The 27,902-nt window shown below is 34.5% G+C and overlaps 2 protein-coding genes across 2 annotated transcripts in view; one reads left to right on the plus strand and one right to left on the minus strand.

Annotated features, from left to right (window-relative positions):
* Window positions 1-9,982, minus strand: part of LOC138330317 (low-density lipoprotein receptor-related protein 6-like) — a 35,620-nt gene extending 25,638 nt beyond the window's left edge. Inside the window, exons 1-2 of the mRNA XM_069277822.1 lie at window positions 9,776-9,982; window positions 809-1,202 (exon numbers count right to left, since the gene is read on the minus strand). Coding sequence (XP_069133923.1) covers window positions 809-1,202; window positions 9,776-9,848 — 467 coding nt within the window. The 5' untranslated portion in view covers window positions 9,849-9,982. The remainder of the gene's footprint in view (window positions 1-808; window positions 1,203-9,775) is intronic.
* A 5,064-nt stretch (window positions 9,983-15,046) lies between these two features.
* LOC138330314 (CD151 antigen-like) lies at window positions 15,047-27,441 on the plus strand. The gene is made up of 9 exons (XM_069277819.1): window positions 15,047-15,182; window positions 17,755-17,818; window positions 19,255-19,464; window positions 20,925-20,999; window positions 21,281-21,385; window positions 22,763-22,831; window positions 23,347-23,457; window positions 23,856-23,939; window positions 25,211-27,441. Exons 2-9 carry the CDS (start codon window positions 17,759-17,761, stop codon window positions 25,274-25,276), a joined length of 780 nt encoding a protein of 259 aa, XP_069133920.1. The 5' UTR covers window positions 15,047-15,182; window positions 17,755-17,758; the 3' UTR covers window positions 25,277-27,441.
* Window positions 27,442-27,902: the final 461 nt, after the last annotated feature.

Consider the following 27,902-nt stretch of genomic DNA (forward strand, 5'->3'; position numbering starts at 1 on the left):
CATTCATTTTAAAATTTTGCAAAAAGAGTTTAGATCAAGCTTAGATTTCATATGCTGGACTCAATTAAACTATCTTCACATTGATAAATGTGTAACTTGTACAAAATAAGTTGCACAAATGTATTTTATCTTTCCTTTATAGCGGTTGATATGGTTTTTTTTAAATCTAAAAGCATCTGAAAGTCATCCCATAGGTCTTTATTTGATAATGCATATGGTGGTTTGGTTTTATGAGATAAACATACTATTAATAGTCAATGTCACTTAAGGGCATGCCAAGTTTGTTATTAATGTTGGGGAAAGTACACGGAGAAAAACCACCGACCATCAGTCAGTACCTGGCTTCTTCCCCGCAATACGGTATTCAAATTCACATCCCAGAGGTGGAGGGCTTGCGGTAATATGTTGTGACATATTTTATAATGAATTCCAAATTTACAAACTTTTAACTCCTACCTTCCTTGTACAACGTTCAAAATGGGACTGACGCATGCATATATACTTATGGTATATTTCGACTGTAATTATAACGAGTTCATGACGATCGAAGGTTTTTAGACCAGTGCTATGATGCATAAACTTTTAATTAAAGATGGAGTTGAACACTTTTTAGGTTCAGTTGCATTTTCTCCTTATAGATATATATAAAAGTTTGAAGTTTAATCTTTACCGAGAGAAAAGTATTTAACTTCAACAATAATAATATCCAAAACACAATATATTGATTTGGATTACTAAACTAATGATGGAGTCAAATTTTATTGTTTCGTTTCTCCATGTACAACTCCTGGTCGTTTCCAGTACTTACCCATGTAGTGGATCCAATGCTATAGCCCTGGGCTGGTCCAGTTCCTGCCAATGTAGAACCTTTCGATGCCCCCCATCTAGATTACTGACTTCAATTCGTTTCGTTTCGGAGTCTGCCCAGTAAAGTTTTCGGCTCAGCCAATCGCATGCCAGCCCATCAGGAGATACAAGCCCAGAGGAGATGACGTTTTCACTTTGATGTGACCCGTCGATCCATGTCCGCTTGATCAGTTCAAGGCTCACGTCTGTCCAAAACACAGAATTCTCTGCAAAGTAAAAATCCAAAGCAGCTGCATCTTCTAAGCCGTCAACCAGGATGGTGGTGTTTCCCCGGCCATTCTGAAACTGTACCAACTGGACGTCCTTACGATTGGCAAAAATTAGGTAGGGGTCACCTGCAAATACAAAACAAAATAGACATTTTAATTACTATCATATATCAAGCGTCAAAAAAAATATTGGATTGACAACAAACACTCCGTCAACTTTCTATTTGGTCTGTTTCTTAGTTTAGCTTAGTTTGAGCACAAAAATAGGACAGAAAATTATTGATGACAGGAGAATTACTTTCAAGAGTTGTATATACCATGTGTTAAGAAACAAATTACAGATCTAGAGAAAACAAAGTTTCAACTAAACAGAGTATCATACACAAGACAATCATATTCTGAAAATTGAAAACCCAAACAAGAATAAATAAACATATAGTGTATATCTCAATTCTTATAATATATTGTTCAATCTTTCGAAAAAAGAAGTTCAAATGTGTCTTCAGAAGAAATTAAGGATGTGCCTGGTTGAGATTGTGGAAGAGAGCTGGAGTACCAGGAGAAAAAACCACTGAACAGCATTCAGATACTTGGCAATTCACAACTGCCTCAAGTACATGGAATTTCAACTCGTGACAAGAGGTGGAGGGCTTGTGGTAATATGTAGCAGGGTTTTTTCTCATTGCTTTGGGAATGGGGCCCGTGGCTTTGAATTTCGGAAAATGTGCGACAAAACCAAGATTTGGGAAAAAATATGAAATATAGCATAACAAATAAGATATTTTATTTCCAGTGTAGTTTATGCACTTTTCTGAAGCCAATTCACAAATATCTAAAGCTGTAGCCTACTAAATTCATGCAATAATTTTGGATAGTTTTCAAGAAATTTTGAATTTGGGAAATTTAAGGCTTGAATTGGGAAAAATTTAGAGGCTTTGCAATGGGGAATGGGGCCGAAAATCAGCCCCAAATCATGCTGAAAAAAAGCCCTGTGTAGGGACTGCGGGACACCAGTGACCTTAATATAATTGTAATTACAACCACACATGATCATGATCAGCCACCGTGGCATTGAAAATTAATTAAAAAACACTGTGTTACACCAGAAAATGTTAAAAGAAAACTTCTTTATCTATATAATCATATGTACATGCATACATGCATGTAGTTTAAATGTAAACAATTCAATGTTCCTAGGATGATGGTGACTTTCCAAATCTAATATTTGATTTTAAAATTTCATTCATCTGAACAATTTTCCACCTGAATTTGCCAAATGATTTAACACTGGATAAAACTCGAGAACAATTTACCACTTTCTTTTCAATGTACATGTGTACCGTATAATAAAAATTTAAAAAAAAATCCATTAATAAAAAAATCAACCTAAACAAACATACCCTTGTGTAGATCAACAACGATAAATGTTTCACACAAGTAGAGTGCAAATGGGTTTAGAGACGTTCATATCAAACTTGACATTATAATAGTTCATTTATTTACAAGGGGCTACAAGATTGATCAGGTAGATCACGAAAACTCTCAGGAAAATCCGCTATAAAATTGCCAAAGATCGGCCATAAACATGCGAAATAATTTCACATGGAGCACCAAATGCAACATTTATGAAGCTGATGGGGAAAACTTTGCTAAAACACAAAATCAATCAAGCAAGTTTAGCTAACCCGTTTTTGTTTTTTGTGGAGTGGAGGAGGGGAATTTTTTGTCTGTTATTTTTTTCTTTTGATTTTTTTTTTCTTCTCTGCTACTTTTTCCATTAATATTTCTTTCCATTTTTTCTATTCTTGTCACTATAATTATTTTGAAATGAAAAAATTATCAGATCCCCACCCCTTAATAAGGCCTTATCAATTTCCAATAAAAATTTCTATAAATTCCAATATCAACCTTAATGATTTTGACATCAAATTTGCGTTAATCCCAACGCTAGATGATATTGAATGAAAGCAGTAGTTAGAGGTGTTGTAGTACACTCGACAATGAGGTATATTGACCTAGCTCTATATACCTTCACCTGGATCTAAGGTGCCAGGTATACCCACACAGGTATATAATGACACCTGTCACACACTGCTAATGACAGCTGAATACAGTATTCATTCTACAGCGAGCTCTCCTTTAAATCACAAATTATGTCGCATTTTACCTCCAGTTTGTAATAATGACACCGTTACTGAATGTGTATTTCGTCACCCCTATTCTAATCAGGTAAATCTTGATCTAATCCCCGGCCGATTCCATGTTAAAACAGGTCTTTCCTAAGTAAAGAGGTCTTTACAGAGTCATTACCGCAGTGTAAAAGTATGCCAGCCAGGATTTGACACCCGTGAAATGTTTGATAAATAAGAGCCTACTAAATATAGCCGAGGCAAGCCTACAGAACTGTGATAAGTATATTGTGACAACAACTATACACCTGAGTTTCAGGGCCAGATCTGTCAGTATAAGCTGCCTGTAAAGCTTAAGCCCATCCATTAATTACGTGTCAAAGCCAGAATTTACAGCCACAAGGGGATACACCATAAAATACTACATCCTGAACACCTCAGTAATTTGGTCAATAAGCATGTGAGAAACTTTTTATTTTTCCCGTTAGAAAATACAACTATTGCACAGTGTTATGTCCTTTTGTGATTGCTTTACAGGCTAACAACCAAATTTTATTAATTAATGTAATTAACTTTTAGATGTATAACTTATAAAAACAATAACTTCATTTTAGAATTCATCCAGTCCACCTTAGCATATACTTATATATTGATAGCTTTGTATTATCAGGCTCCAGGATCACGAACACATCTTAGGCTTAAGTTTTGGCTTAGCCAATCATTCATGTCATAACTTTTTGTAACCTCATCTTTGATTGGCTTAATTTGGCTAAGTCTAAACTTAAGACAGGTTTGGATTGTTTCATGTTCCTGAGGCAAATAGGTCTGTAGACTTTATTCTCTGTGGAAACTCACTTTACTCTGTGAAATACCATATATATAGCCACTTTAGGATGCAAGACAAAAACTTAAACCTTTGTTTTTAGGGTTCAGAACCTCATTTACATTTAATTTTTATGTCAGGAAATCACAATTGTTGTTTTCATCTTCCTCTTTTTAGATGTCTTTATCCTGCAGAAATTTTTGAAGATTTGCTTCTCTCTGGGGAATATTAAATCATATCTAACTGGATTTAATGCCATGCAAGACTTGAATCCAACTTACTTTATATTTTTCTTTTAAATCTGAGCAAAAATAAAACTCATTTTAACTTAAATTGATGTAGACTTAGTGAATGTATAATGTGTTTGGGAGAAACACCTGCAAGATTACCTGTGAAACAGTTATTAGTGTGTATATCTTCACATAACCCACGGCTACTACAGTTAGAACATTACCGTAATGTATCATTACGATGTATATAGGCCCTGCAGTGTCGTAGGACAGGTGTCCAATTACCTAGGTGACACAACCAGTGTTACACCAAACGCTAATTAATGACTGGAAAAGGAAGGGGCCTCTTGGCACCCTAAGGATCACTTAGAATTCTAGGTCGCTCCCATCCGAACCACTAACGAAAACACTTATACTTTAATTGTTCTTTGTTTTAAGCGAGCTGTTATAAATCGAGTAAGCAGCAATTATAAAACTTTTCAATATTTTTCTATGTGTTTTACATTATGTTTCTATGTGTTTTACATTATGTATTCTCTGTGTTATCTAATTGTTTTTGTTAATTAATTAGGTGAACTGCCTTCTGAGTAAATTTAGTTTTAAATACTGAATTTTTTCCAAAGATATCTTTTTAATGCTTAATTAAAAGTTTAGCATTTTTAGCTATATACTGGTAAGGCAAATGTTTCCCAGCTGGTGTGGTGTATATACTTCTAATTCTGGTGAAATTTTGTATTTTTCAGTTTTGGTGAACTGTTTCCTAAAAATAGGAGTTTAGTTGATATACTGCATGTTCATAAATATTTTGAACATTGTAGTTATAATGTTAAACTCAGGCCCTGAAGTAAGGATATAACGAAAATTCACAGTACCATATAATAGTTTTATACAAGTCAGCTGCAGCTACCATTTGAAACTTGTTTAATATGATGTGTGTTTGTTGCTCTTGTTCATGTTGTGGGTTCTATAAATTACATAACCTGCATTAACCAATATCCTGTCAAAGGAGTGCTTTTGTTTCTTAACCATCAATGATCAAGATCAACATTCTGTTTTTTCAACATCAACCACAACAAAAAAAGTTTTTAAGGATGGCCTCAACACGATAAAGATTTACTTTTCGGGTTATGATGTCACCATAAGTGGCAATTTATGTTTATTTTATGTCTCATTAACAGCCAGGGTCATTTAAGGACAAATCTTATTTATAGGTGATGGAGGAAAACTGGAGTACCTGGAGAAAAAACACCAGTAGCATACAGTCACTTTCAGTACATAAACATATATGACAACTACCCCATATGGGATTCCAACTTGAAACCCTGAGGTAGAGGCCTAGAGCTAATGATTATAATATAGCCATTATTCGAACACATCGAGCTCATGAAGGTAGCCACTGACTACTACCTGGATATAATGCTTAAACATAACCCAGAGGTAGAAACAATAAACAGTTGGCTAATTAAGTAACGGAGGACTTCAGGGCGATTTCAAGAATAATCGCACCAAGTCTCAGGAAATAGGTCAAAGATGTCGAGTAAACAGACTGAAATGTGCAGAAGATGGAATGTGCACCTCTCAGAGCTATAAACTGGTGTACATGTGTATTTTAAACCAGAAGTTATCTACATATCTACATTATTAATGATATATGCTGGTTGTAGACTGCAGGGTTGGTGCTGACAGGTAGACAGTGTATTTAGTATGAAGCAGACCCTGGGATTGGCTGTGTATTTTATCAGTGTCACAAGAAGCATGTGTCAGTGCAAGGAGAGTGGCATCCGTAGGCACTGACAGCCCTGTATCGGGGCTAAACAGTACACCTCCCGACTCTGGAGGCTACTAATGCTGAATGACTTATCGCAGCCCATGCCAGTGTTATCGTACTGCCAAAACACATTCCTTCATTCCCCAATGCATACAAAACACCACATCCCCCAGCAGTCGGACTGTCTGTAGTACCAGAAGCCTTACTCCTGTGTGCCACATTCTATAGCAATCCTCTCCAGCAACAAAGCCACTAAATAGTCCTAATCAAATACTCAATTATCAATACACCCAGAGCAGATCAGCTAACCTTAGTATAGACAGCTGCTCTTCATATCAGGATATAATTTGTTTGTCAAGAGCACCAGAATTGGCTCGGGTCTCATCTCCCACTTGTAAAAGTTATGAATGGGATATACACAAACCCAATTTTCATAAAATATAAAGAATCTCACATTTTATATGAATAACTACAGAGCTAAAAATCTGTTTAGAATATTACCTGGTAAGAGAAGTTAAGGGTTCGGAAGAGACAAAGATTTTTTTTTGTAAATAATTACTTTGAAATTGTATCCAATTTTTTAATGGAGAAAAGTGTGAAAGCCCCAGAGCTCGAATGACACAGAAAAGTCTAATAGTTAGCACTGTCTATATTATGAATATACATATATATTTATTATTATCCCTCTCATCGATTGATCACAGATATCCTTTAAGTTAGACATGGTTCGTCAGTAACAATCCCATGTTGAGATTTGAGCTATGGCTGCTAACTATGCGAAAGCTTAAAGCAAATAGTTAAAACACTTTGCCAACCAGCAGTTATGGCTACACATATATGTATGTAGGTATGGAAATAAAGAGAGAATAATGTGAAATCAAAGTACTCGATAATAGATATGCATAGATGTACATAGGAGTGGATGACATCTCCAGTATTGGTTATAAATTATTGCAATATGAAAATGTAAAACCAATTATCGCAGTATGGTTTTGAAATACCCGTCAGAAAACTAGAAATAGAAAGAATTTATCTTCACACAAATGTTGCATTTTTTATACAAAGATAAGAAACAAATAACTGGCCTCAAATGACACCGAAGTTCATGATCAGTCCTAATCAGAAAAAAGAGGAATTTCCATTTTGCTTCTGCCATGGTATCGGTGAAAATGACAAAGCTATTAAATAATTAACATCTTAAAGGAAATTTTAAAAGCAATTCAGGAACATTTATGGTACTTGCTCTAAGACTTAGAATTGACTTCTTGGACACCTATACTAGTCTACTCCAAAAAAGAGATTAGAGTAGATTGTAGTGTTGGGAATCAGTTGAACCAATCAATGATCAATTAAAGTCTTTTTTTTTTTCCTTGATGTATAAACAAGTCTCATATAAAAAATTCCTTCAAAGGCTTACGATTGTGATGCCTTTGTATTGTCACATTTTCATGTTGCTTATTTTCTTCACGAATCGCTTGAAATTTGAAATGATGCAACTGACAGTCACACACAAGGGAATGATTTTAACAAGTTGGCTATGATTTTTTTGCATGTTTTACTGATGAGCTAACTTTTTACTTTGGTTTATCATGGTATCGGAAAATTTGATTATGAAACTTGATTAGATTTCTTACTTTATTAATTTATCAAACACCTCAAACCAACAATACTCGACGAACTTGATTAATCGGAACACCACTAGTAGATTGAAAAATATCAAAGCCCCTCGATGACGACCTGTATTCTGATGAGTGTTGTATGCACCACTCCGGTTTACTACTGACATAAATATAGCAGCGCTTTTTCTCACTCCTTTGGGAATGGGGCCCGTGGTTTTAAATTTGGGAAAATGTGCGACAAAACCAAGATTTGTGAAAAATGATGAAATATGAAATAATGCATAACAAATAAGACTGTTTATTTAAATTAATTGATCAGATCAGATTTTATCGCTCCTACTACATTTGATACCTGTTACAAAAATAAGCCATGTTTCAAGAATTTGGGGAGTACAGATGACTCCACATAATCGAATAACGGTTATTTGAATATTTCGGTTATTTGCATGAAATTCTGCGGTCGCGATTTTTTCCTTCTTTATCTTTGTTTTTCAACTCCATGTATTTGAATAGACTTTTACATGACCTCCGGTTATTTGAATAAAATATTTGGGAAATTCTAAAAATAAAATCGAATATTTTCCAATTTTGCAATATATTATTAGCGAAATTCGCCGATATATGTTTCAAGATACTTCGCTTTTACTAGAAATCATCATGGTGACAGATTACCGTTATAGTATAGGCTTGTTATTTTATGCATTAATCTGCAAAGGTATTCGACGCTGTTACGATTTACATCAGCAGCGGTTGTTCATTACTTTAGTATAATCACTGACTCAAACATCTAATTAAAGCATTTGCAATTTCAAATATGTTTATTTATTAACGTTACGTACCTAGTTCGCGATCGGTTGGAGAAACCATGCTTCCTTACAACAATCGCCATTCATGAGTAGTCTCGTTCAACCAGAGTCTTGTTGACTACGACAGACATGTGCGTATCAAGCTCCTCGTTGAACGAGACATAAAAGCATGCAAAGTCGGCGTGCAATGACTACCGCAAGTTTCGTTCAGTGTGTAGGATATACAGTGTGTAGGATACAATAGATACCTGCTACGTTGTTTCATTACTAAATAGAACTTCAATATGCATTAATTGCTGAAATGTTATCAAGCTATTCGCTGTATCTAAGTATTCAATATAAATGAAAATTACTTAAGTGTGTACTAAGAGTCTAAACAGGGCCCAAATTTCTTGATAAAAACAATACCACCAATCCATAATTTTAGAAGTTCTGCCTATAGTATATTCGATAACTGATTATTGTTTACACATGTGTATATAAATACATATGCCCTTTGGCTCTTTCTATGGGTCAAACCGGTTATTTATCTCGTAATAATAACAATGGTACATTGACACAATAAAGGACACCTTGTTAACACTATCTGACATGTTTGTTTGTCTTACTGCATCACAGGTAACAGGTAAACATATTAATTCCTGCAGATAGCTGTACTTCTGACAGTCACTGATGGACAGCTTTGTTCATAAAACATCTCATGCTTCCAATACACAATAATATAATTTGTTAAGAACAGCAAAATGTAATAAAAATATAATATATTCATGACACTTTTTATAATGACAGAATATATCCAGAATAAAATAACGTCTAATATATTCCAACATTTAAACAGAAATCAAATAAAGGCTGGCTCAAAGTTTGTTTAGTTCTCTAGAAGCCAGTGTGTGTATTAGGGTCACGTGACCGACCCGGGATCCCCCCCAGTTGATAATGTTTACAAACCCTCGAGTTTCCCCCCAATAATAATCACAAAATCGAACCATATAAGCGTAAGCATAAGAGTATTGAATAACAACACATAAATCGTCAGAATGTGACCATTGTAGACTCACAGCCCATATTTATGAAATTCAACAACAAATACTTAGAAATCACTGCTTGTACATTTTCCAACATGGCGGCCGAAGTTAGAAATGGACATAGGCTGCATGGCGACAAAGTATAATGCCAACACGTGTATTACTATGACAACTACATAATGGTATAGGTAATCCATATCGTAAATAAATAAAATGAAAGCAATCGCCGTAATGTAATCGAATAAAGACGAATGCACTGCATGCTCCCATGGCATCCTCAGTGTGATAGATATTCTTACCTTGAATGAGACCCACTAATCCGAGAAGTAGGATGGATATCGACATCGGACGCATCCTTACGGACAGATGCATGCCTGTAAAAACAAACTGCTCGATCTCCAGACATCAATAACGTTTAAAACATGGTCAACTCGAGAATAAATGGGACAGGTTCTCCATATCCACCTGATGTTGGCGGCCATAACAGTATTGTACGAACTACTTCTTACATGCCTCCGATTCGTCCGCATGACAGGTGCCCGTGATTCGGTCAAGATTAATTTGTTTACGTTTTGGCATAAATAAATTGAATTTGCGTCATAAAAATATAAACTTGAATATCCATTATACATATTTTGCCTCTATGTAGTTTATATATTTCTATGATTCGTAAATGCTTATTATGTTTTATGTTTTTCATAGCACAAATAAGGATTATTTTCTGAAGCGCAATAAGGATTAACCTTTGCAGGAAAGAAAAAGTTAGGCACCTGTCAAAATAAAGAATGGGAACGTTTAAGAGGCCTTATCCGTATTTTGGCGGTTTATCAAAACTTACGGACAATCTTTTTTGGTGTTAAATGGAAAGTGTGCATTTGGGTGTTACCCGTAGAAAACTATGATATGATATAGATAATTATATATCTCACGGATTAAAAAAAAAAAGCCAAAAAAACAAACGATGACCTTATAGATGTACCGGCAGAAATATTTATAAACATTTATTTATCTTTTGGTAGCTTGAAGTTTTATATGCTGTGTTATTGACAAGTGTCCTATACATCAGATTGTGGCACTGGAGTGGCAGATCACATCACGGGAAGTGACTCACTAAATATTAAACGCCAGTGTCCAATGCTGACAACTATATCACTTAGTTTTTAAAAGCAAATATATAAATGGAACGAAGTTTAAAAAATGACAAAAAAGTTTTCATATGCATATAAAAATAAACACACACGTTCATATATATATATAATATGTATATTGACATTGACAGTAAAAGCATAAACATATACATACTAATAAATATGTTTCTGGTATATGTAATACATATGAGTTTGAGTGAAATCGCAACGGCCGCAATGATTGAAATAAGAATAAAAATAAACTACATGTATATCTACAAGAGTGAAAATAACAAAATAAAATACACCATGCGCCGCGTCCTATTCAACGACAAATTTATACTTGGGCAAATCAGTGGCATGTTTGCCTGCCAGGAGCGTATGGTTACAATTAAACTTTATACAGCAAGTATTTCTTTCGTGACAAAGTCATAGCAAAGTCTAATGCAAAGACGCGGAAACAAAGAAAAATCGTGTATTGTTAATACTAACTTTTTCATTGTCAATACAAGCAATTACCAAATCCTGCAAAAGCATGAAAAAATCGTGCTTTGTTATTACATATTTAATTAAGAAGGATTTTACAGAAAAGCTCTACGTATTTGACAGATGGATACTAGTTTTACCAATATCGATGAAATGTGTCGGAAAAAATTAGACGATGCCTAAGATTTTATGTAGGTAACCTGTAATTTTTATCAATTCTTCTCCTGTGAATGTGTATATGTCCATATATTAGGAGAGGAATTAATATAACCTATTAGTGTTTTTTGCCAATCCTAGTTTTAAATGTATTAGTATGCGTATAAACTAAAAAAAAAAAAAACAACAGAAATGATAATAATTTATTTAACACTCCACAAACTTGTGTGATCGAAGTCCTACAGGTACTCGATGTTCTTTCATGTTATAACATTAAACATTATTGATAAAACATTTCATAATAATGATTTTAAAACGAGTCTTCTTTTTTTTTAAATCATGAATTATATATTACAGACAGAACATTGTATATATATATGTATAGAAGGAGTTCAGTTAAGTACTTTATTACATGTTATATAGCACTAATCTATCTTTTTTTTTCTAATTTTGCCATTAATTGACCTAACATATATGTATATTCTTCATTGAGTGGATAAAATTATATGTTTTAATCCATTTCTTTTCGTCAACCTGCACGACACAGAGGTTATGATTTATCTCCCCTCGGTCGCTCCGGTTGTGTTGAAGAAGTAACTTGTATTTGAATAGCTTGAATCTATTAGAGTTACCTCCCTTCGTTTCTCCTTAGCTTCGTTATTTCATTTTGAAGCTATTATTTTAAAATATATTTAAATTTCATTTCTCAACAAGTTAAGATGTGTTAATAAGAAAACGAATACTTCAATGAATGTAAAATTTGCGAGGAACTTTAAAAAAAATTAAATCACCAGATGATTGATAATTTTTCACCAGTTTAGATTTATTCGTAAAAAAAAATTCTGTAAGGTTTATCGAAGGGCTTGCAAGGTTTTGTAAATGGTAGAAAACGAAAGTACCCGAAGGCAAAAAGGATCTGCAGTTACAGAAAACCTATCACTGTCCTGCATAAGTTTAGAAATTTCAGCCATTTTGTAACCTAAACTTAAAGATACTCCACCGCCGACAGAGCATAAATGATATTTATTATTTGAACAATAATTGGTTTTTAATCGTGTATATATGTGCCTAATTAACACCAAAAATAACATAGAATAATTTATTTCGCCTTTGGTGCATGCGCAATCATTCTTTCATTCCATATAGGATATAGTGCTACGAATTTTTTCCGGGATGCAATTAATTATTTTTCATATTTTAAACTTGAAGTAAAATTAGAAGCTCAAACTTTTCAATGCTGGCAATGGTGTAAAGTAAGTAACTGTTGTAACTGAAGAAAAATACTAAATCGTCTGCTCCTGTTTTTGAAAGTGAAAAAATACCATTTGTCAGCGGTGGAGCATCTTTAAACATGACATCCACTTGGCCACTGCAGCCGCAATTTATTTCGTTGAGTGATTATCTTGCTACGATTATTTTAACATTAAAATAATATTAAAAAAAAGAAAGGATTTTCTCTGAAGACAAATAAAGAGTGTTTCATTTTAACGCATTAATTTAGTTCGCGTTTGCTAAATTGTAGATGTAAACTTTCAAGATGCCGAGACAATATAATAAGTAATGGCAATATATTGAACTGGCAATTGATTTTCTGACTAATTTGCATACACATCAATTCCAGCCATCTGAACTTAAATTCATTCCTAATCAAAGTCGCTAATAACTAATAAAAAAGGGTAAAAAAACTTTGTTTAACTTTAAACATATTTTATCAAACATATTTAATAAGTACAAAGGATTAGGCACAAGTTATATCAACTTTACAACTTTATTCATTTTTACATCGAATGAGAAGCAAGTTATATACTGTATACTAATAAATTTCGATGGCACAATCATCCGAAAGAAATTATAGTAAACAAAGAAAGAAAAAAAAGGAAAGAAAGAAAGAAAGAAAGAAAAAAAGATGAAAAAAAACGTAGATTTTTCGAAAAATGCGACTCTTATGAGTGAGATGAAACGTCATGGGGGGGGGGGGGCAAAGGTCCTCAATATTTTGTAAACACCCCCCCTTCGATTAATAACTTTATATGCTTTATGCCCTAAATTTAGATCTGCATCGCTAAAAGGAAATTGCAAATTGGCCAAATTAGCGCGTGAGCGTCGAAGGCGCGAGATTTTTGTGTTTTTTAGGGGTCTGAGGTGACCCCCGGGATGAGTTTTATGTATTTTGATGATTTTTTGATCGCCCAAAGCGCGAGATTTTGGTGTTTGGGGGGGGGGGGGGGGGGTCGGGTCTCCCCCGGGAAAAAAATTACGATTAGAATGGCTTAGATGAGTTTTTACGATGCATTTTGATGAATTTGTGAGCGTCCCAAAGGCCAATTTGGTGTTAGGGGGTTCGAGGGGTCTCCCCCGGGAAAAAAAATTACGATTTAGAATGCTGAGATGAGTTCTACGATAAAGTTTAATGATTATAAAGCGTTCTTAACATGGTAATTTTTCGATTTAAAGCTACCTGCATTTAGAAATGATAATTGTGTCGTCATAACATTATGCAACCCTTCTCGATCTGAATATACCGGCTTCACACCATCGGCACATTGTTGTGTAACATAAAACATTAGGAAATGCGCAGCGCATCGGAAAATTTTTCTAGAATGAGGTACGAAAAATGTGCAGGAGGACCCTTTTTTTCTTTCAAATAAGCATTTTTTAGAAAATTTCAGTCGGCGAAAATGGGGGGGGGGGGCAAAAAGACATGTTGGCCCCCCGTCCTGGGGAACGGGGGGAGGGGAGCCCTGCCCCCCCCCCCCCCCCCCCCCCCCCCCCGCTTCCTACGCCCCTGATTGCCCTTTGTCCATGGTTGTTTAAACCAATGTAAATGCTGTCAAAATAATGATACAAGTCGACACCAACAACAAGGAGCATCAGTGGATAACGTGATGCCGTCGACAAACAAAATCATTATTTGTATACTATGGCGACTGCTTTTGATTCGTTGCCGTGTTTCATACTCTCGACAGTACGCTCTAGTGAGATTATTCTATAAAATAGAAAATGTTCACCAGGAAGGGACCAATGTCGATATACCTCGACATTCCTAAATACACCTGCAAAGGCTGTTGACTCAAGCTTTGACTGCAAATTGTGAGAAAACAAAACGCACACAATGACAGAACATGATCCTTAGAAGATGACAAAGTTGTTGAGACGATGTTTAAAACAAAAGAAGATCTATCGAAGGGACAGACAGGGGATGTCTGTAGAATATAGTTGGGTACATTTTTACCGTTCTCTGTAAACTGTAATTTCTACAAGAGTCCATATGAACTCATAGGACATGTAATATAGCCTAAACTTTTGATAAGTAGGCGACGGTTTGATTGGAGTTCGGTTTGGTTTATCATATTGACGTCATTTAAAGTTGCTCCACCGCTGACAAATGGTTTTTTTCACTTTCAAAAACAGAAGCAGACGATTCAGTATTTTTTTTCAGTTACAAAAGTTACTTACTTTACACCATTACCTCCTTTAAAGAGTTTGAGCTTCTAATTTTACTTTAAGTTAAAAATTTGAAAAATAATTAGTTGCATCCCGAAAAAATTCCGTGACACTATATCCTATATGGAATGAAGTTCTGATTACGCATGAACCAAAGGCAAAATAAATTATTTTATATTATTTTTATGTTAACTAGACACATTTATACACAATTAAAACATACAAATTCGTGTCAGTGATTCTGTTGTTTTTGGATTATCTATTAAATAACTATGAACGATAACACAGCGGAGATAGATAACAGTGACAGAGTTTCACCTGATTCTCACGTCAAAGACTGATTAAATATCGGACGTCATACACACCACCATCCGGGTACTGACACTGGCCTATCTGATAAAAACAGGCACGACCAGGGTACACTGTGCATATAAGATCACATGAGTCAGTGAAGAGCAGGAATAAACAGTTTTAAAAGTCCATTAAAACACAGGTGAGTTGCTTTTATTTCATTTTTTCCTTAACAAAACCTATTTTCATCCTTTTTTACGTGTTTCAGAAAACATATTTTAACCTTTTCTTCTATTGCTGCCTTATATATGTCATAAGAAATAACTATTAAGTTTTCCGCCCCCCCCCCCCGCCCCCCCCCGCCCCCCCCCCCCCCCCCCCCCCCCCCCCCCCCATATGTCAAACAAACACGAAGACTCTGTGTGCAGCAACGCAACAAATGAACAGGTAGTTTGGCCCTTTGATGTCTATCAAAAGAATGAAATAACGGTACACTGTAGTGGACTGTTTGGCTTTGTAATATAGTGTCAATGTCTCTTTAAGCTTCAAAGAAAGTCTCCACAGGCCCGTGGCTAGTCAGTTTTTGTTCTTCTGTACTGCCTTCAGTTTAACTATGAAATATTCTATGAATGGAAATAACGCCAGTGATAGTAACCCATTGGGTATCGAGAATTGGCTCTCCTTTGTCACCAACATCTTTGTCCCATAGCATATCGCTGACAGTCTCAGAAGGACAAAATGACTCTTCGGTTTTGTTAATATTTATGATTGTGCTATAATATTGTGTATTATTATTAAAAGCAACGTATCTTTTCATATAAACTGAACATTACTCCTTTAGGCCAGACAATGAGCAACTTAGGTTGGACAAAAATGTTAACAAAGGTTTCTCAGCTGTTAGGTTTAGTAATGGCACACCTATCCTTGATACTCCAGGGGTTACTATCACTGTTATGGATATAAAGTCAATAATTGTAACACAGAGATAGACCAAACCCGATAAAAAAAAGTCCACCCGAATCCCCCTTACCCCTCTGGCAAACCTTGTTCATCGCTTGGCCTACTTTTGTGTGTTGAAAATACAATCGTTTAGATTTTGCTGTAAAATTGGTTGAGGAATTTCTTAATGATACTTATATGGACCGTGCTTGGACGTTATGTTATGAAAGTGTCTATATCTTTACGTGACCGCTTATTAGCGTGTTTAATTCACAAAACGTCCAAGAATAGGAACATAATGATAAGCGAACTATTCACAACGAAAGCCATTATAGTACAAAGTATAACGGAATGGTGAAATGAAATTATGTAAATATATAAAATCTTTTACCTCACAATATGTAAATGTCAATTAATTTATTGAACTAATGTGATTATATATTTGATTATGTACCACTAATATCTGGGCAGTGCCCATTCAGACCGTGATATGACCTATCGGGTATTTACATTGACAAGCACTGATAAAGGCTGTTGAACATTATCATATCTGTGCATTTACACAACAATTGGACACGGCTGCAGCTATTTATATCTTAACCATCATATTTTGATCACAATATGAATACCGACCCACATTACCTATAGCTGGATAGTTTAATGAAATCTTCATTAAACCGGAAATCTTACATTCGTTGTTGCCAGTTTTCTCCCTTATCACAACTGGAACTAATCAAATGGAAACCCTTTAAAGCCAACCAAATTAAAGCCTTTCCCTCGTTGTTACCGGTTTTCTCAACTGAAAAGTTGGCAAGGCTGGTCCCCGGACCAAGTTTAGACTTAGCCAATCAAAGATGATGTTGCAAAAAGTTACGTCATTAATGATTGGCTTCGTCCAAATTTAAGTCTAAGATTCTTTCATTATACTGGAGCCAGGTCTGTCGGTATACAAGGATTACTTTTAACGTCCTATTAACAGTCAAGTCATTTAAGGACAGTCTATCGTGTATTCAATGCGGGTAATTGCGTTCGGTGCTAGTATATTTGTGTTTTGGGAGACTGCGGTATGTCCGTGTGTCACTATTACACTAAGGCGAACTGCCAAAGATACAGAACAGCACACCCAAACCTGTTACAATATACTGACAATCTCCTCATCTCACGCAATCTTCTTTATACATGTACACTGAACTTATTATCTTACAAAACAAAATTGATATCAATGCTATCATAATGGGTCTTACTAGCCCCAACAATATATTTAGCGTTTTGATAACTTATTAGACATACGGAATAAAACTCGGCTAAGTAAAGCTCACCTTGAATATCCAATGTACACAATACTGTAATGGATATTGAAAATTCAAGGAAGGCATTTCTTAGATTGGTTTTGATTTCATGATTTTAGATTTGTGAATTGCAAAAGACTTAAGTTATATTTTCGATTTCCACTCGTTAAATCAATTAAAGCTATCGATATAATGCACAGACGCGTCCTTACGAATATCAAATAATTCTATGGTGCCGAATAATCAGTGTCGGTCCCATATGTAAGATTGTCTCCATTTTGTCCAAAGTCACGCATATCTATGAAATTATATTTAATAAAGTAATATTTAAGTGGTCAAACAAATATATAGTTTTGTACGAATCATCTAAATGAAGAAATGCGGATATTCAATCGAAAATCGAAGCCCGTGACTGCGATAACAGAGTCTATTGGCCTGGGGCAGCTGGCAGAGATTTTAGTGATAATTTAATTAATCTGAGTACCAAGCTCACAGTTCCTGTTGGTTACAGCATCTGTACCATTGGTCATGCTTTATACTTTCCAGCATTATGGGGATTTGTGAGGGATTTGCCCGATTCATTTTCGTCGCCTTCAACATAGTATTTGTGGTAAGTTTGAATCTATTCTCTGAATTCTATAATGAATTCCATTTTTTATGTTTATCACATAAACGTAAGAAATCATAATCGACTCTTTCGTACTGGCTATGTAATTCTCGCTACGCTGGGTGTTACGATCAAATATGGTCATGTGAAGAGAGATTGCTTATTTATTATGTCATATCATCACACGATATCTCTATTTGTTTATCTCTAACAATTCATTGAACAGATGTATTTAATCATACACATTATGCAACATGATAAACATAAAACGTCTGTATGCATGCTTAAGCATAATTTGGTCTGCAGATTGACATTGTATTCCGGTCGGAAGCATGGGAAACTTGTTTGGGCATGATCGGAATGCGTAGATGTACATCCCGGGATAGACAGATATATTTATTGACAACTTCTGGCACCAATATATACATGTGATAAATCTTCACAGAAGATCAAAACTTGAGAATAAACGTAGCTGATTTTTTTTGTGGTGATTTTATTTCGCGATAATATACCTAAATGTTTTGTCCTATCGATTTTATTTCGCGATTCAGGTTTCTGATATTCTGGTTTTTCTTCTATTTTTGAATTATTTTTGTTGCGATTCTTTCAAGCCTGTGGCGCACGTAATTTATAATATATTGAGAGTCATGATCTCACAAATTCATCCGATATTTAACACCACATTTCTGTGATACTTGTTAAAACCTAATGGTTTCCCTGTCATCGCCCGACTCTCCTCTCTTAATTTGCCATTGCTAAGTGTCTGTCCCCAACGATGTGTCGTACAATTTCCTTCTGACATAAAGTATCATATGAGATTATGTTTGGTTCCGATTTGACCCAGATATGATCTAGATCTAATCCAGATTTGATCAAGATGTGACACAGATTTGACCTAGATTTATTCCGAATGAATGAAGAGAACCATGCTTATATCTTCCCCAGAACAGTTTTTGGTTCAATATTTTGAAAATTGCATGTTCGATATATTTAATTGTACAACGTTCCACGTGCATTTATTGACCTTGTTAAAAATACATTATTGAGATTCAAGATTTTTTGAGATTACATAATTAAAACGAATAAATATTTTCGCTTTCGTCAAACACAACAACTGACCATTAAACCGAAGGTTTATGAAATGCAATAGTGATCTAACGTCAGCAACGACTATTGACATGCTACAGAACCGTAAAGAGTCTTAGCAAATTTTAAGTCAATCTTAAGGTAAACGTCCATAAATAAGAAAATAGAACCAGGTGTTTCTGAATAGTAAGCGGGATTTGTCTTATCGTCGATACTGCCTTACAAATACATGTACATGTATAGGTAAACTTCGCGACTGTTACACTTAACAGTTAGGGTGTTATCCCACACATTATTTTTGTGAAAAAAAAATCAATTCTTTAAGGTTGAAATTGATTTGATGTTTTCTCCAGTTGTTCGGTATCGGGGTCCTCGTCGGCGGAATCTGGGTGAAAGCTGACCCACAGCTGTTGAATGTACAGAAACTTATAGAACTTGACGCCAGTGACAAGTTCCTCTCCACAGCAGGCTGGATCTTGATCGTGTTCGGGGTACTGGTACTGGTCATCGGCGTGTTCGGATGTGTTGGAGGAATCAAACGGAACAAATGCTTCCTTGGGGTGGTATGTATTGTATTCTGAAGTGGAGTTGTCCGTATCCCGGCAGGTTATTAGTATGACCTCTGGAATATGTGAAATGCATTGTGGGTAATGAAAACACAAGTTGACGCCGCCATATTTGTGTCTGTTGCTTTCATGTGGTGTTCCAACTTATAAATACAACATATTCTAAGCAGTTTTCATTTTTATCTTTAAAAATTTAAGCGAAAGCCATTTGATTCTGAATATTTTACTATTTTGCTCTATACAAATTAAAATTGTGTGCATTTTTTAAATTTTTTTTTAATTTTTTCGAAATAACAACATTGTGTCATGTATGCCTACAACCTGAGTATTTACTCTCAGGCTTTTCATTTTTCATTTCGGAATCATCCTTATTGAGGTTTTTTATGTGATATCGTACTGAATTTTTGTTACCATTAAATCTACTTTTGTCACTCCCTATGTGTCGTTTCCTTATCTACACCACAAACGAGGACGATCTTGTTAGTTCTGGTTATGTATATATGTACACATTAATAATTATCCTGACATTATTCAATTTTTATTGGCTTAAAAGAATAGTCCCAAAACAAATTCAAAATTTGAGAAGGTTATCTTAAGTAAATTGAATCATTAATTAAGGATAAATTTGAATAGATATTTTATGAGCACTCAGCATTTTGTGTTATATTTCCATAACATGAACAGTCTCTCCGAGAAAATGACATACCTATATGATGCGTATTGAGTATCATAATGAGTATGAATGAGATTGGACAAGGACGTATATGAGAAGGATAAGTCACACTGAGTTTTGGGCAAAGACAGCGCAGGCGCTTTTGTGTTTGTGCACTGACCGTGACGTTGGGCGACGACTGATTTCCTTTGATATCCGCCGCCGCAGCCTTTGATGTAGCATGGGGGTGCGAGGGTTACCGTCTTACTTTCTGAAGCGTGCTGCCATTTCATGAGCGGTCGTATTTTTTTAACGATAGTTTAAGACATTTCTTCTAAATCTTCCGTCTTTAAAGCAAGTTATAAACGTTGTGAAATTTAATTTACTTTACATTGGCGTTTCGTTTGACTCGATAAGACAAGTATTTGTTGAGAAAAACGGTTTTTATTCCCGGTTCATAAGCGTCTCGCGTGGTGTTTAGTAGTGTAAAGAGACAGACACGAATCCTTCTCACTTATAAATCCTTGGATTGGACGATACAGATTTAGTTCATCCTTTAATTATAAACATTGTGATGTTTCCTATTCCGAATATGCATATTACAGAGTTATCTGCACTTGCGTGTAGGTTTTGATTGTGATGTCATATGTTTGCGAGCGTAACGTCATACGTTTCGGAGAAAACGACGTGAATTGCGTTCACAAAATAATGACGTAACAATCGATTCCTACCCGCAAGGGAGCTAACTGTGTATTATGCAAAGACGGAATAACGAATCTTTGTTTTATCATTAATATCTTTATAGTATATCGCACTTGTTACAATCATCTTCATCGGTGAACTGTCTGGTGGGATAATGGCGGCTGTCTTCAAAGGCAAGGTCAGTGATAGATGTTATGAAGCATTGCGATTATTGTTCATATTGTTTTTTCAATATACAATATAAAAAAACCAAATAAACAAAAAATAAAAACAGTTTCGGGCAATATTCTTTAAGAAGATAATATTGTGGTTCTCATGATTAAAAGGAAACACATCAAGAATATACTGCAATATTATAAAAGTCAAGAATAGATCGAATACACAACCATTGCATGCCTTTCGCTCTTGATATGACGCAAAAGGAAGAAAGAAGAAAACGTTTGATTATCATATTTTCAGATTTCAACTGAGTTAAAAGATGCACTGAGCGGTACATTAAAGAACTACAAACCAAATAATGGAAATGACATTGTCACCAAAACGTGGGATGAAGTACAGAAACTGGTAAATATAAATATTTACAGCTGCTGCATTATTACTGTACATATGCATATGATTTGTTTTTCTACCACAAAAGGCGGTGTTATTCAACTGTCAGGACATTAAATAAACACTGCAGCTGTTTATAACAATTTGTTTATACCATACGTGGCATAAACTCTGTACGCATTCTGATTGGCTGACACAGTGAACTTTGACCGAACTACTTATTTCTCAGTGTCGCCACATCACGATTATCAACGTCATCAATAACTAAATGACGTCATTCTATTTTGTGATCGCCGCTTGACGTCTAAAACTGCTTTTACAATGTAGAAAACGTATGCGTCGTGGTCGTGGTGTAAAAATACGTGACGTTTTCATACATTTTAAATTGACCTTTAGTTCTTATGATACATCTTGACAGATAATAATTTCTCTAATGAGTTTCGTAGATTTAACGTGTATGAAACGAACTTGACCTTGATGGTAATGGCTTGAGGATTATCTGGCGGGAAATAGACGATGCAGTGCCGTGCGAATGCTTTTACATGTATACCTGTAGTACGGTATTGAGTTTTATTTTATGGAAGCAACTATGAAGATTTGAACTAAATAAAACGTTAAATGAGTATCATATAACCCTAAAGATGTTCCCAATTAGAAGAATTTGATATTGATGGATTCTTAATCAAACGATTACTTTTGAATACTAATTAGTGTCTATTTGCTGATGAAAGTATTACTACACCTTATTTGCATATATCGGTAAATTCACCGTATTTCTATCGGCTAAAAACGAATATTATTGTGGTAGAAACAGGTCACACTACTCGTGGTTGTTGAATATTTAATTTATACCACACTCGTAAGTATTTTTTTAAAGTTACAAAAGCTTTTTAAAATATAATTCACTCGTGTGGAATAAATTCTATATTCAACAACCACTCATTGTGTAACCTCTGGTGATATAAAAGAAATTTGTTATAAAATTGTTATCGAATATGAATATAAGCACTTCACTGCATTTATTTGGCAAGTATGGAATAATGTATGCCAAATGGACAGCGGCAAGTTCAGCATAAAGTGCTAATGCATTTCAATACATTTGAAAATCTGGCATTCAAGTTTTTAATGTCAGTGTCCTTTTTTCATTAAATTATCTAAACATTATTTTGATTTTAAATTCGCAAACATTTGTTTTATCCTTTTTATTCTCAACGAATGTATATTGGCGTCAGCAAATAAATAGCTTACAAGATGGCCTACCTATTTATGTTTGTTGTCTTGTTGATATACTGTGAACTGTGCAATAAAATGTGTTTGTACACCATCAATATCTATCTATAATTGTTGGGACCTGTGGTATAAATTGAAAATAATTTGCTTTTTTTCCCTCAGTTTTCCTGTTGTGGAATAACTAATTACGCAGATTACGCACAGAATAACGTGACATTCCCAGGTGTACAGGTAAGTTAAATATTATAACTGATAATTAACTGAAACTTACCAAATATTTACGAAAACAAATCTTAGTTTAGATTATAATATGTCGAAATAGAGTAAATGTAAACGGATAATGTCATTAAAAAATAATTGCTTTCGATGTGTACAGCTGAATTTTGATGACAAAATGGTGCTATTTGTTATGAATTTAATACTCTAATTAGGTAAAAAATGTAGATCCGTTTATGATTCTGACAGACCAATAAAATTGTACATTATTAAAATACTAAGAACAACTTAACGAACGGCAGTGGGGTATTTTGTAAAATATCGTAATACAAATGTGAAACACGAAAAAAAACACACACACACAAAAAAAACCCACCATAAATAGTTATTTTGTTGATTTGTTGCTTCCTGCATTGCGTTGTAGCTAATATAGTCTAGTCTAATTCAAATAGAATTCCATCAAATTAATCAAACATACGAAAAAAGTTGATTTAAAAAAAAAAAAAACATTTGAACATACTTTCGTTTAGCTTGTGCCTAGCACGTGTTGTAACCCGGCTGCCAATGAAACCACATGTCAAACAGAGGCTTCGCAAAAACCAGGAGCAAAAGGTGCCACATACAACGCTCTCTATAACCAGGTAGGATATGGTTATATTTTTTTTTGTTCGAATTTTTGAATTGTCTGAAAGAGAGAAAAATGTGAAAAAGAAAAACAAATCATTTGAGATACATTGTACATCTCTTTATCAGCAAGTAATATCAATTTAATAAAACTAGCTATTGTTCATCAATTAAATTTAATTTCTACTAGTACATTATACATGTATATATATTTTTGTTTTAGTAATTTAATGAATTGGTAATTTATGTCGCGATTGACCGATATGCAATGCAACAATATCAATTCCTTCCAGTCTAATTAAATTAGTAATGTGATCAAACAGACTTAATTTTATCATGTCTACAGACCCTTCGATGATTTTGCAATAAAATTTAAACATTTCGATATATCTTTTTCCTCGCATAATGTCCTTAGGGATGCTATCCGAAGTTTAACGATCTGCTCTCCAGTCACCTGACATTGATCATAGGACTAGCCATCGCTATTGCCATGTTCCCGGTAAGTTTTAATAGTAATTACTATGATAGCTATGTTGATGAAAAATTTTCAATACATAGAAAATATTCATTTTTGTCGATTATTCCACCACGGTGCATTTTCCGGAGAATTTTTAATCTTCATCTTTTTTTTCATTTTGGAACTGATTACCATGTCTACTTCACTGCTGTCTTAGTAAGTCAGGTATTTGATGCTAATGAATAAATAAGTAAATAAAAAATGTTTGTTTGATATATAACTTTGATATCAACATTTTAATGCATCAGCTTCCAATACTATACGTGAGTATTTTGATCAACCATATTTATATCTCCTTGCATCTGATGTGTATTGTATTATTTTTGTATCATATTAAGTTCTGATTATGTCACATACATTAACAAAGAATGAGAGAATTTAACCAAAATAGCAAATGTTCTCACGTTTCATTTGTTTTTATTTTCCTTTTCTGTGATGCAGTTTGCATACACCTCTCTTTTAGCATGCCAAAAGCCTCTCTAATCGACCAATTTAGTTGTTACTTGACATTTGATTCCAACGGGGGATTTGTACCATTTTCAGATACCATATAACTGATTATTTAAAAAATAAATCACAAGTCATCATTTTCCATGTCCTATAAAATAGCGAAATGATCCCGTGAAAATAACGGAGTACATGTATACGGTATGGTGTACAGGCACAGAATTCGGATGAACAAACCCATTTGCACTAGACATCCTTGTTAATTCAATGTGTAACCTTCCACCTATGACTAGGTTTTGTTTTCATCTTTTGGGATCCACAATGAAAGTTTTGTTCCAATCTCATTTGTCATTTTACGCATTTTTAAAACATTGTACTGAAATGTATTAATTCTTTTGAGACCATTTTTTCTTCTTCTTATTTTTTAAGATAGAAAGTTGTTTAAAACTTAAGGAAACAGAATACGTCATTCAGAATACGAAATGCTTAAAAACATGGGCTATGAAATAAGTTATAAACATCGATTTTTCATCAATCCTAGAAAATGTTTCAGATCATTAGTTGTAAATGATGTTTATATTTAGGTCTCTAGAATCGTTCTGCATTACCTCATTCATCCCTACCTGAAGACACATGTGAACTCTTCTGATTCAAAATCCGGAATAGTTCATTATGGATTTTTAGGGGTGATTGAGTTAAGGTAAACGCAATTTCGGTATAGTTGTTAACGATATATTGACAACTCGACAGTTCCAACACAACAATTTTGTCTCACATTCATTTTGAATAATCTTTTTCTGTTACAGTTGTTTGGAATATGTTTAGCCTGCGTCACGTGTAAGGATGGTTCTGTGGAAGATCACATGGCTTAAAGAGGAATGTCACGTGTTTTGAGTGCCTTCTCTGGTCTTCAGCAGACAATAACTTAACGAACAATTTTATCTGTGTTTAGTCATTGTTGGTAACGATAGCAACACATTTTGAATAATTTTCGGAAAATTTGGAAATTTTGGAGATAAGTTAATAATTCCCGAATACCAACTTAGGAAGTGTGTTCGAAACCCCATGGAATTCAACTTTTGGAGATATATTTAGCAACATCTGGATATCTTTTCGGAATTTCCAGACATCAACAAACTAAGTGGATATATCAGGCAACTTGGGGATGTGACCGTTTTTGAAACAATAACATGTAAATGTTCTCAGTGATTGTGGGAGATTCTTTCCGTAGCGATTATACAAGCATCTTCGTAAGATATTGAAAAATGTTACTAACAAGGAACGAAACACATTACGTTACACTGCAAAAAAAACCATGACAAACACTCGTAAATGTATGGGTCAACTCAAAGTATGTTTCTTCTGTTAATTGAAATAAGGTGTTTGGTTGTTTTTTTTTGGCGAAACACCTAGACTTTTTATGAGATATCAATCAGAGTTTTTATTTCTTTTAAAAGATTATGTTTTGGCACTTGGGGATAACTTAAAGTAGTGCCAGAATGTATTTGTGTGATATTAATGTTTGTGCTACATCGAATAAGGAAACATTGTTATAACTTGTCGTTGTTCTATTCGTAACATTAAAATACTCAATACTCCAGGGGTAACTATCACTGACGTTATATAATGTCAGTGATAGTAGCCCATGGAGTATAGAGGATGAACATTAGAAAACCATTAAAAATATACATGTCCACTAACGGGATACATATTTGTTAATGACAATATTGTGAAATTTGAAGCAAATAATGACGATATCCTCTCATTCCTACTATATCACATCCCTTATTTTTTATAATTTAGAGTTACCTCTCTTGCAGTTAGGTTGAGTGAAAATCAAGTCGTTTCTTTGACTGGATTACTGCCTTAGTACCAATTCTCTCCGCTAGGCTGCGCTCATAAATACTATGTTTTCGGAGCGAAGCCTAGCGGAGAGTACAAAAACTACGGCAGGCAATTCAGTCTAGTCGTTTCTCTGCAATGTATGACGTTACGTTCGCAAACTGATGACGTCAATATCCTTCCAAGGGCAGATGACATTATATTTTATGCAAATACGGAATATGTGTGTTTGTTATTCAGAGTATCATTGCACCATTCACATTTCATCAATTGTTTTCGTCATCATCGCATACAATAAACATCATAATACTAGTGGTAATCATATTCATAATGTCAATCAATGATTTTATTACCCATACCAATAACAATGACGACCGAGAACGAAAGTCGTGTACTTAAGATACTCTGAGAAGGTCAAGCCGAGTGCAGGTCATTTTGTTTGCGTTTACATAATAAACACTGCATTATGCATTTCTCTTTGCCTCGTGTAGTATTTATATTCTCTGCATTGTTCCAAACAAACTAAACTCTATAACCTAGAATCAATTCCGAAAAACAATAGCAACAATAGAAATCTATTTTAGACACATCTGGTTTATACTACATGGGGGGAGCACCCATATTAATAACTACTAGAGTTCTTCACTACAAGATTCTCCCAGTACTAGAAGTTATGACTTGTTAGGAGATATTAATCTAGTAGTCGACGTCACGAATAAAGAACAAAATGTTTCTATTTAATAATGTCCATAATACAAAACTATTCGGGACAATGGGAATTGGACAACAGGCAAAATTTTTTTTGTATGGCTTAAGCCCTCTCTTGATATATCGATACTAGAGTTAGTCACTTTGAGATTTGGCGATTTGTTCTCGTAGGTTGATTAGCTTATCAATAATAGAGGGCGTCAGAGGGTCTTAATGGTAAAAGTCCCTTTGCCTAGAGATTATCAGCAGTGGCCACTGCAATTGTTTGAACTCGTTCCAGTCAATTCACGTTTCATATATTCTGTGAATATGTTATTATATAATGTTGTTTTGTTTTAATACAGGTCACCGTTTAGTTATCGCTCGTTATCCCCATTGTATCAAGTACACAGATACAGAAGTTGAAAGCTGTAATACTGAGCATATTGTTCTATATAATTCTAGCTTGTCGAAAATCACCGACTGTGAAGTGTAACATGGACAATGATTTTTTAAGACACCACACCGCCGATGAATGGCAATTCTAAACTATTGATAATGGGAGCTTACGCATTTTTCTTCAATGACAGAAATTACTTACTTTACACCATTACCATCATTGAAAAGTTTATGATTTACAAAGCTAATCAAATTACTTTTTTTTGTATTTTGATGTTAATTAGAAATATGTATACATGATTAAACATGAATTATTGTCCAAATGATGACTTTACTGTTATTTAAAGGGCCACTACGAAACGGCTTTTAATTTTTTTAAAATAGGAATGTAAAACGAGATCAAAAGTTCTGTAGAGTCGCAGAAGTAAATAACTATACGTTTACTAGCACACTTATCATCACCTTCAGAACTGTTTATGAATAAACAAAATGTTAATGTTCATAACGCGGGTCTTTTATGTTTTTCCCGCCGTCGTTAAATGCCGCGGGTAGTTGACTATCACTGCGCCA

The sequence above is a fragment of the Argopecten irradians genome, chromosome 8 (assembly GCF_041381155.1).
Source record: "Argopecten irradians isolate NY chromosome 8, Ai_NY, whole genome shotgun sequence".
In the NCBI taxonomy this organism is placed as follows: Eukaryota; Metazoa; Mollusca; class Bivalvia; order Pectinida; family Pectinidae; genus Argopecten; species Argopecten irradians.

Bases quoted from the DNA above. Each gene is read 5' to 3' on its own strand.
- LOC138330314 (XM_069277819.1), top strand. From the start codon at position 17,759: ATGGGGATTTGTGAGGGATTTGCCCGATTCATTTTCGTCGCCTTCAAC. The intron at 17,819-19,254 runs GTAAGTTTGAAT...TGTTTTCTCCAG, and splicing joins CCTTCAACATAGTATTTGTG to TTGTTCGGTATCGGGGTCCT. The intron at 22,832-23,346 runs GTAAGTTAAATA...ACTTTCGTTTAG, and splicing joins TGACATTCCCAGGTGTACAG to CTTGTGCCTAGCACGTGTTG.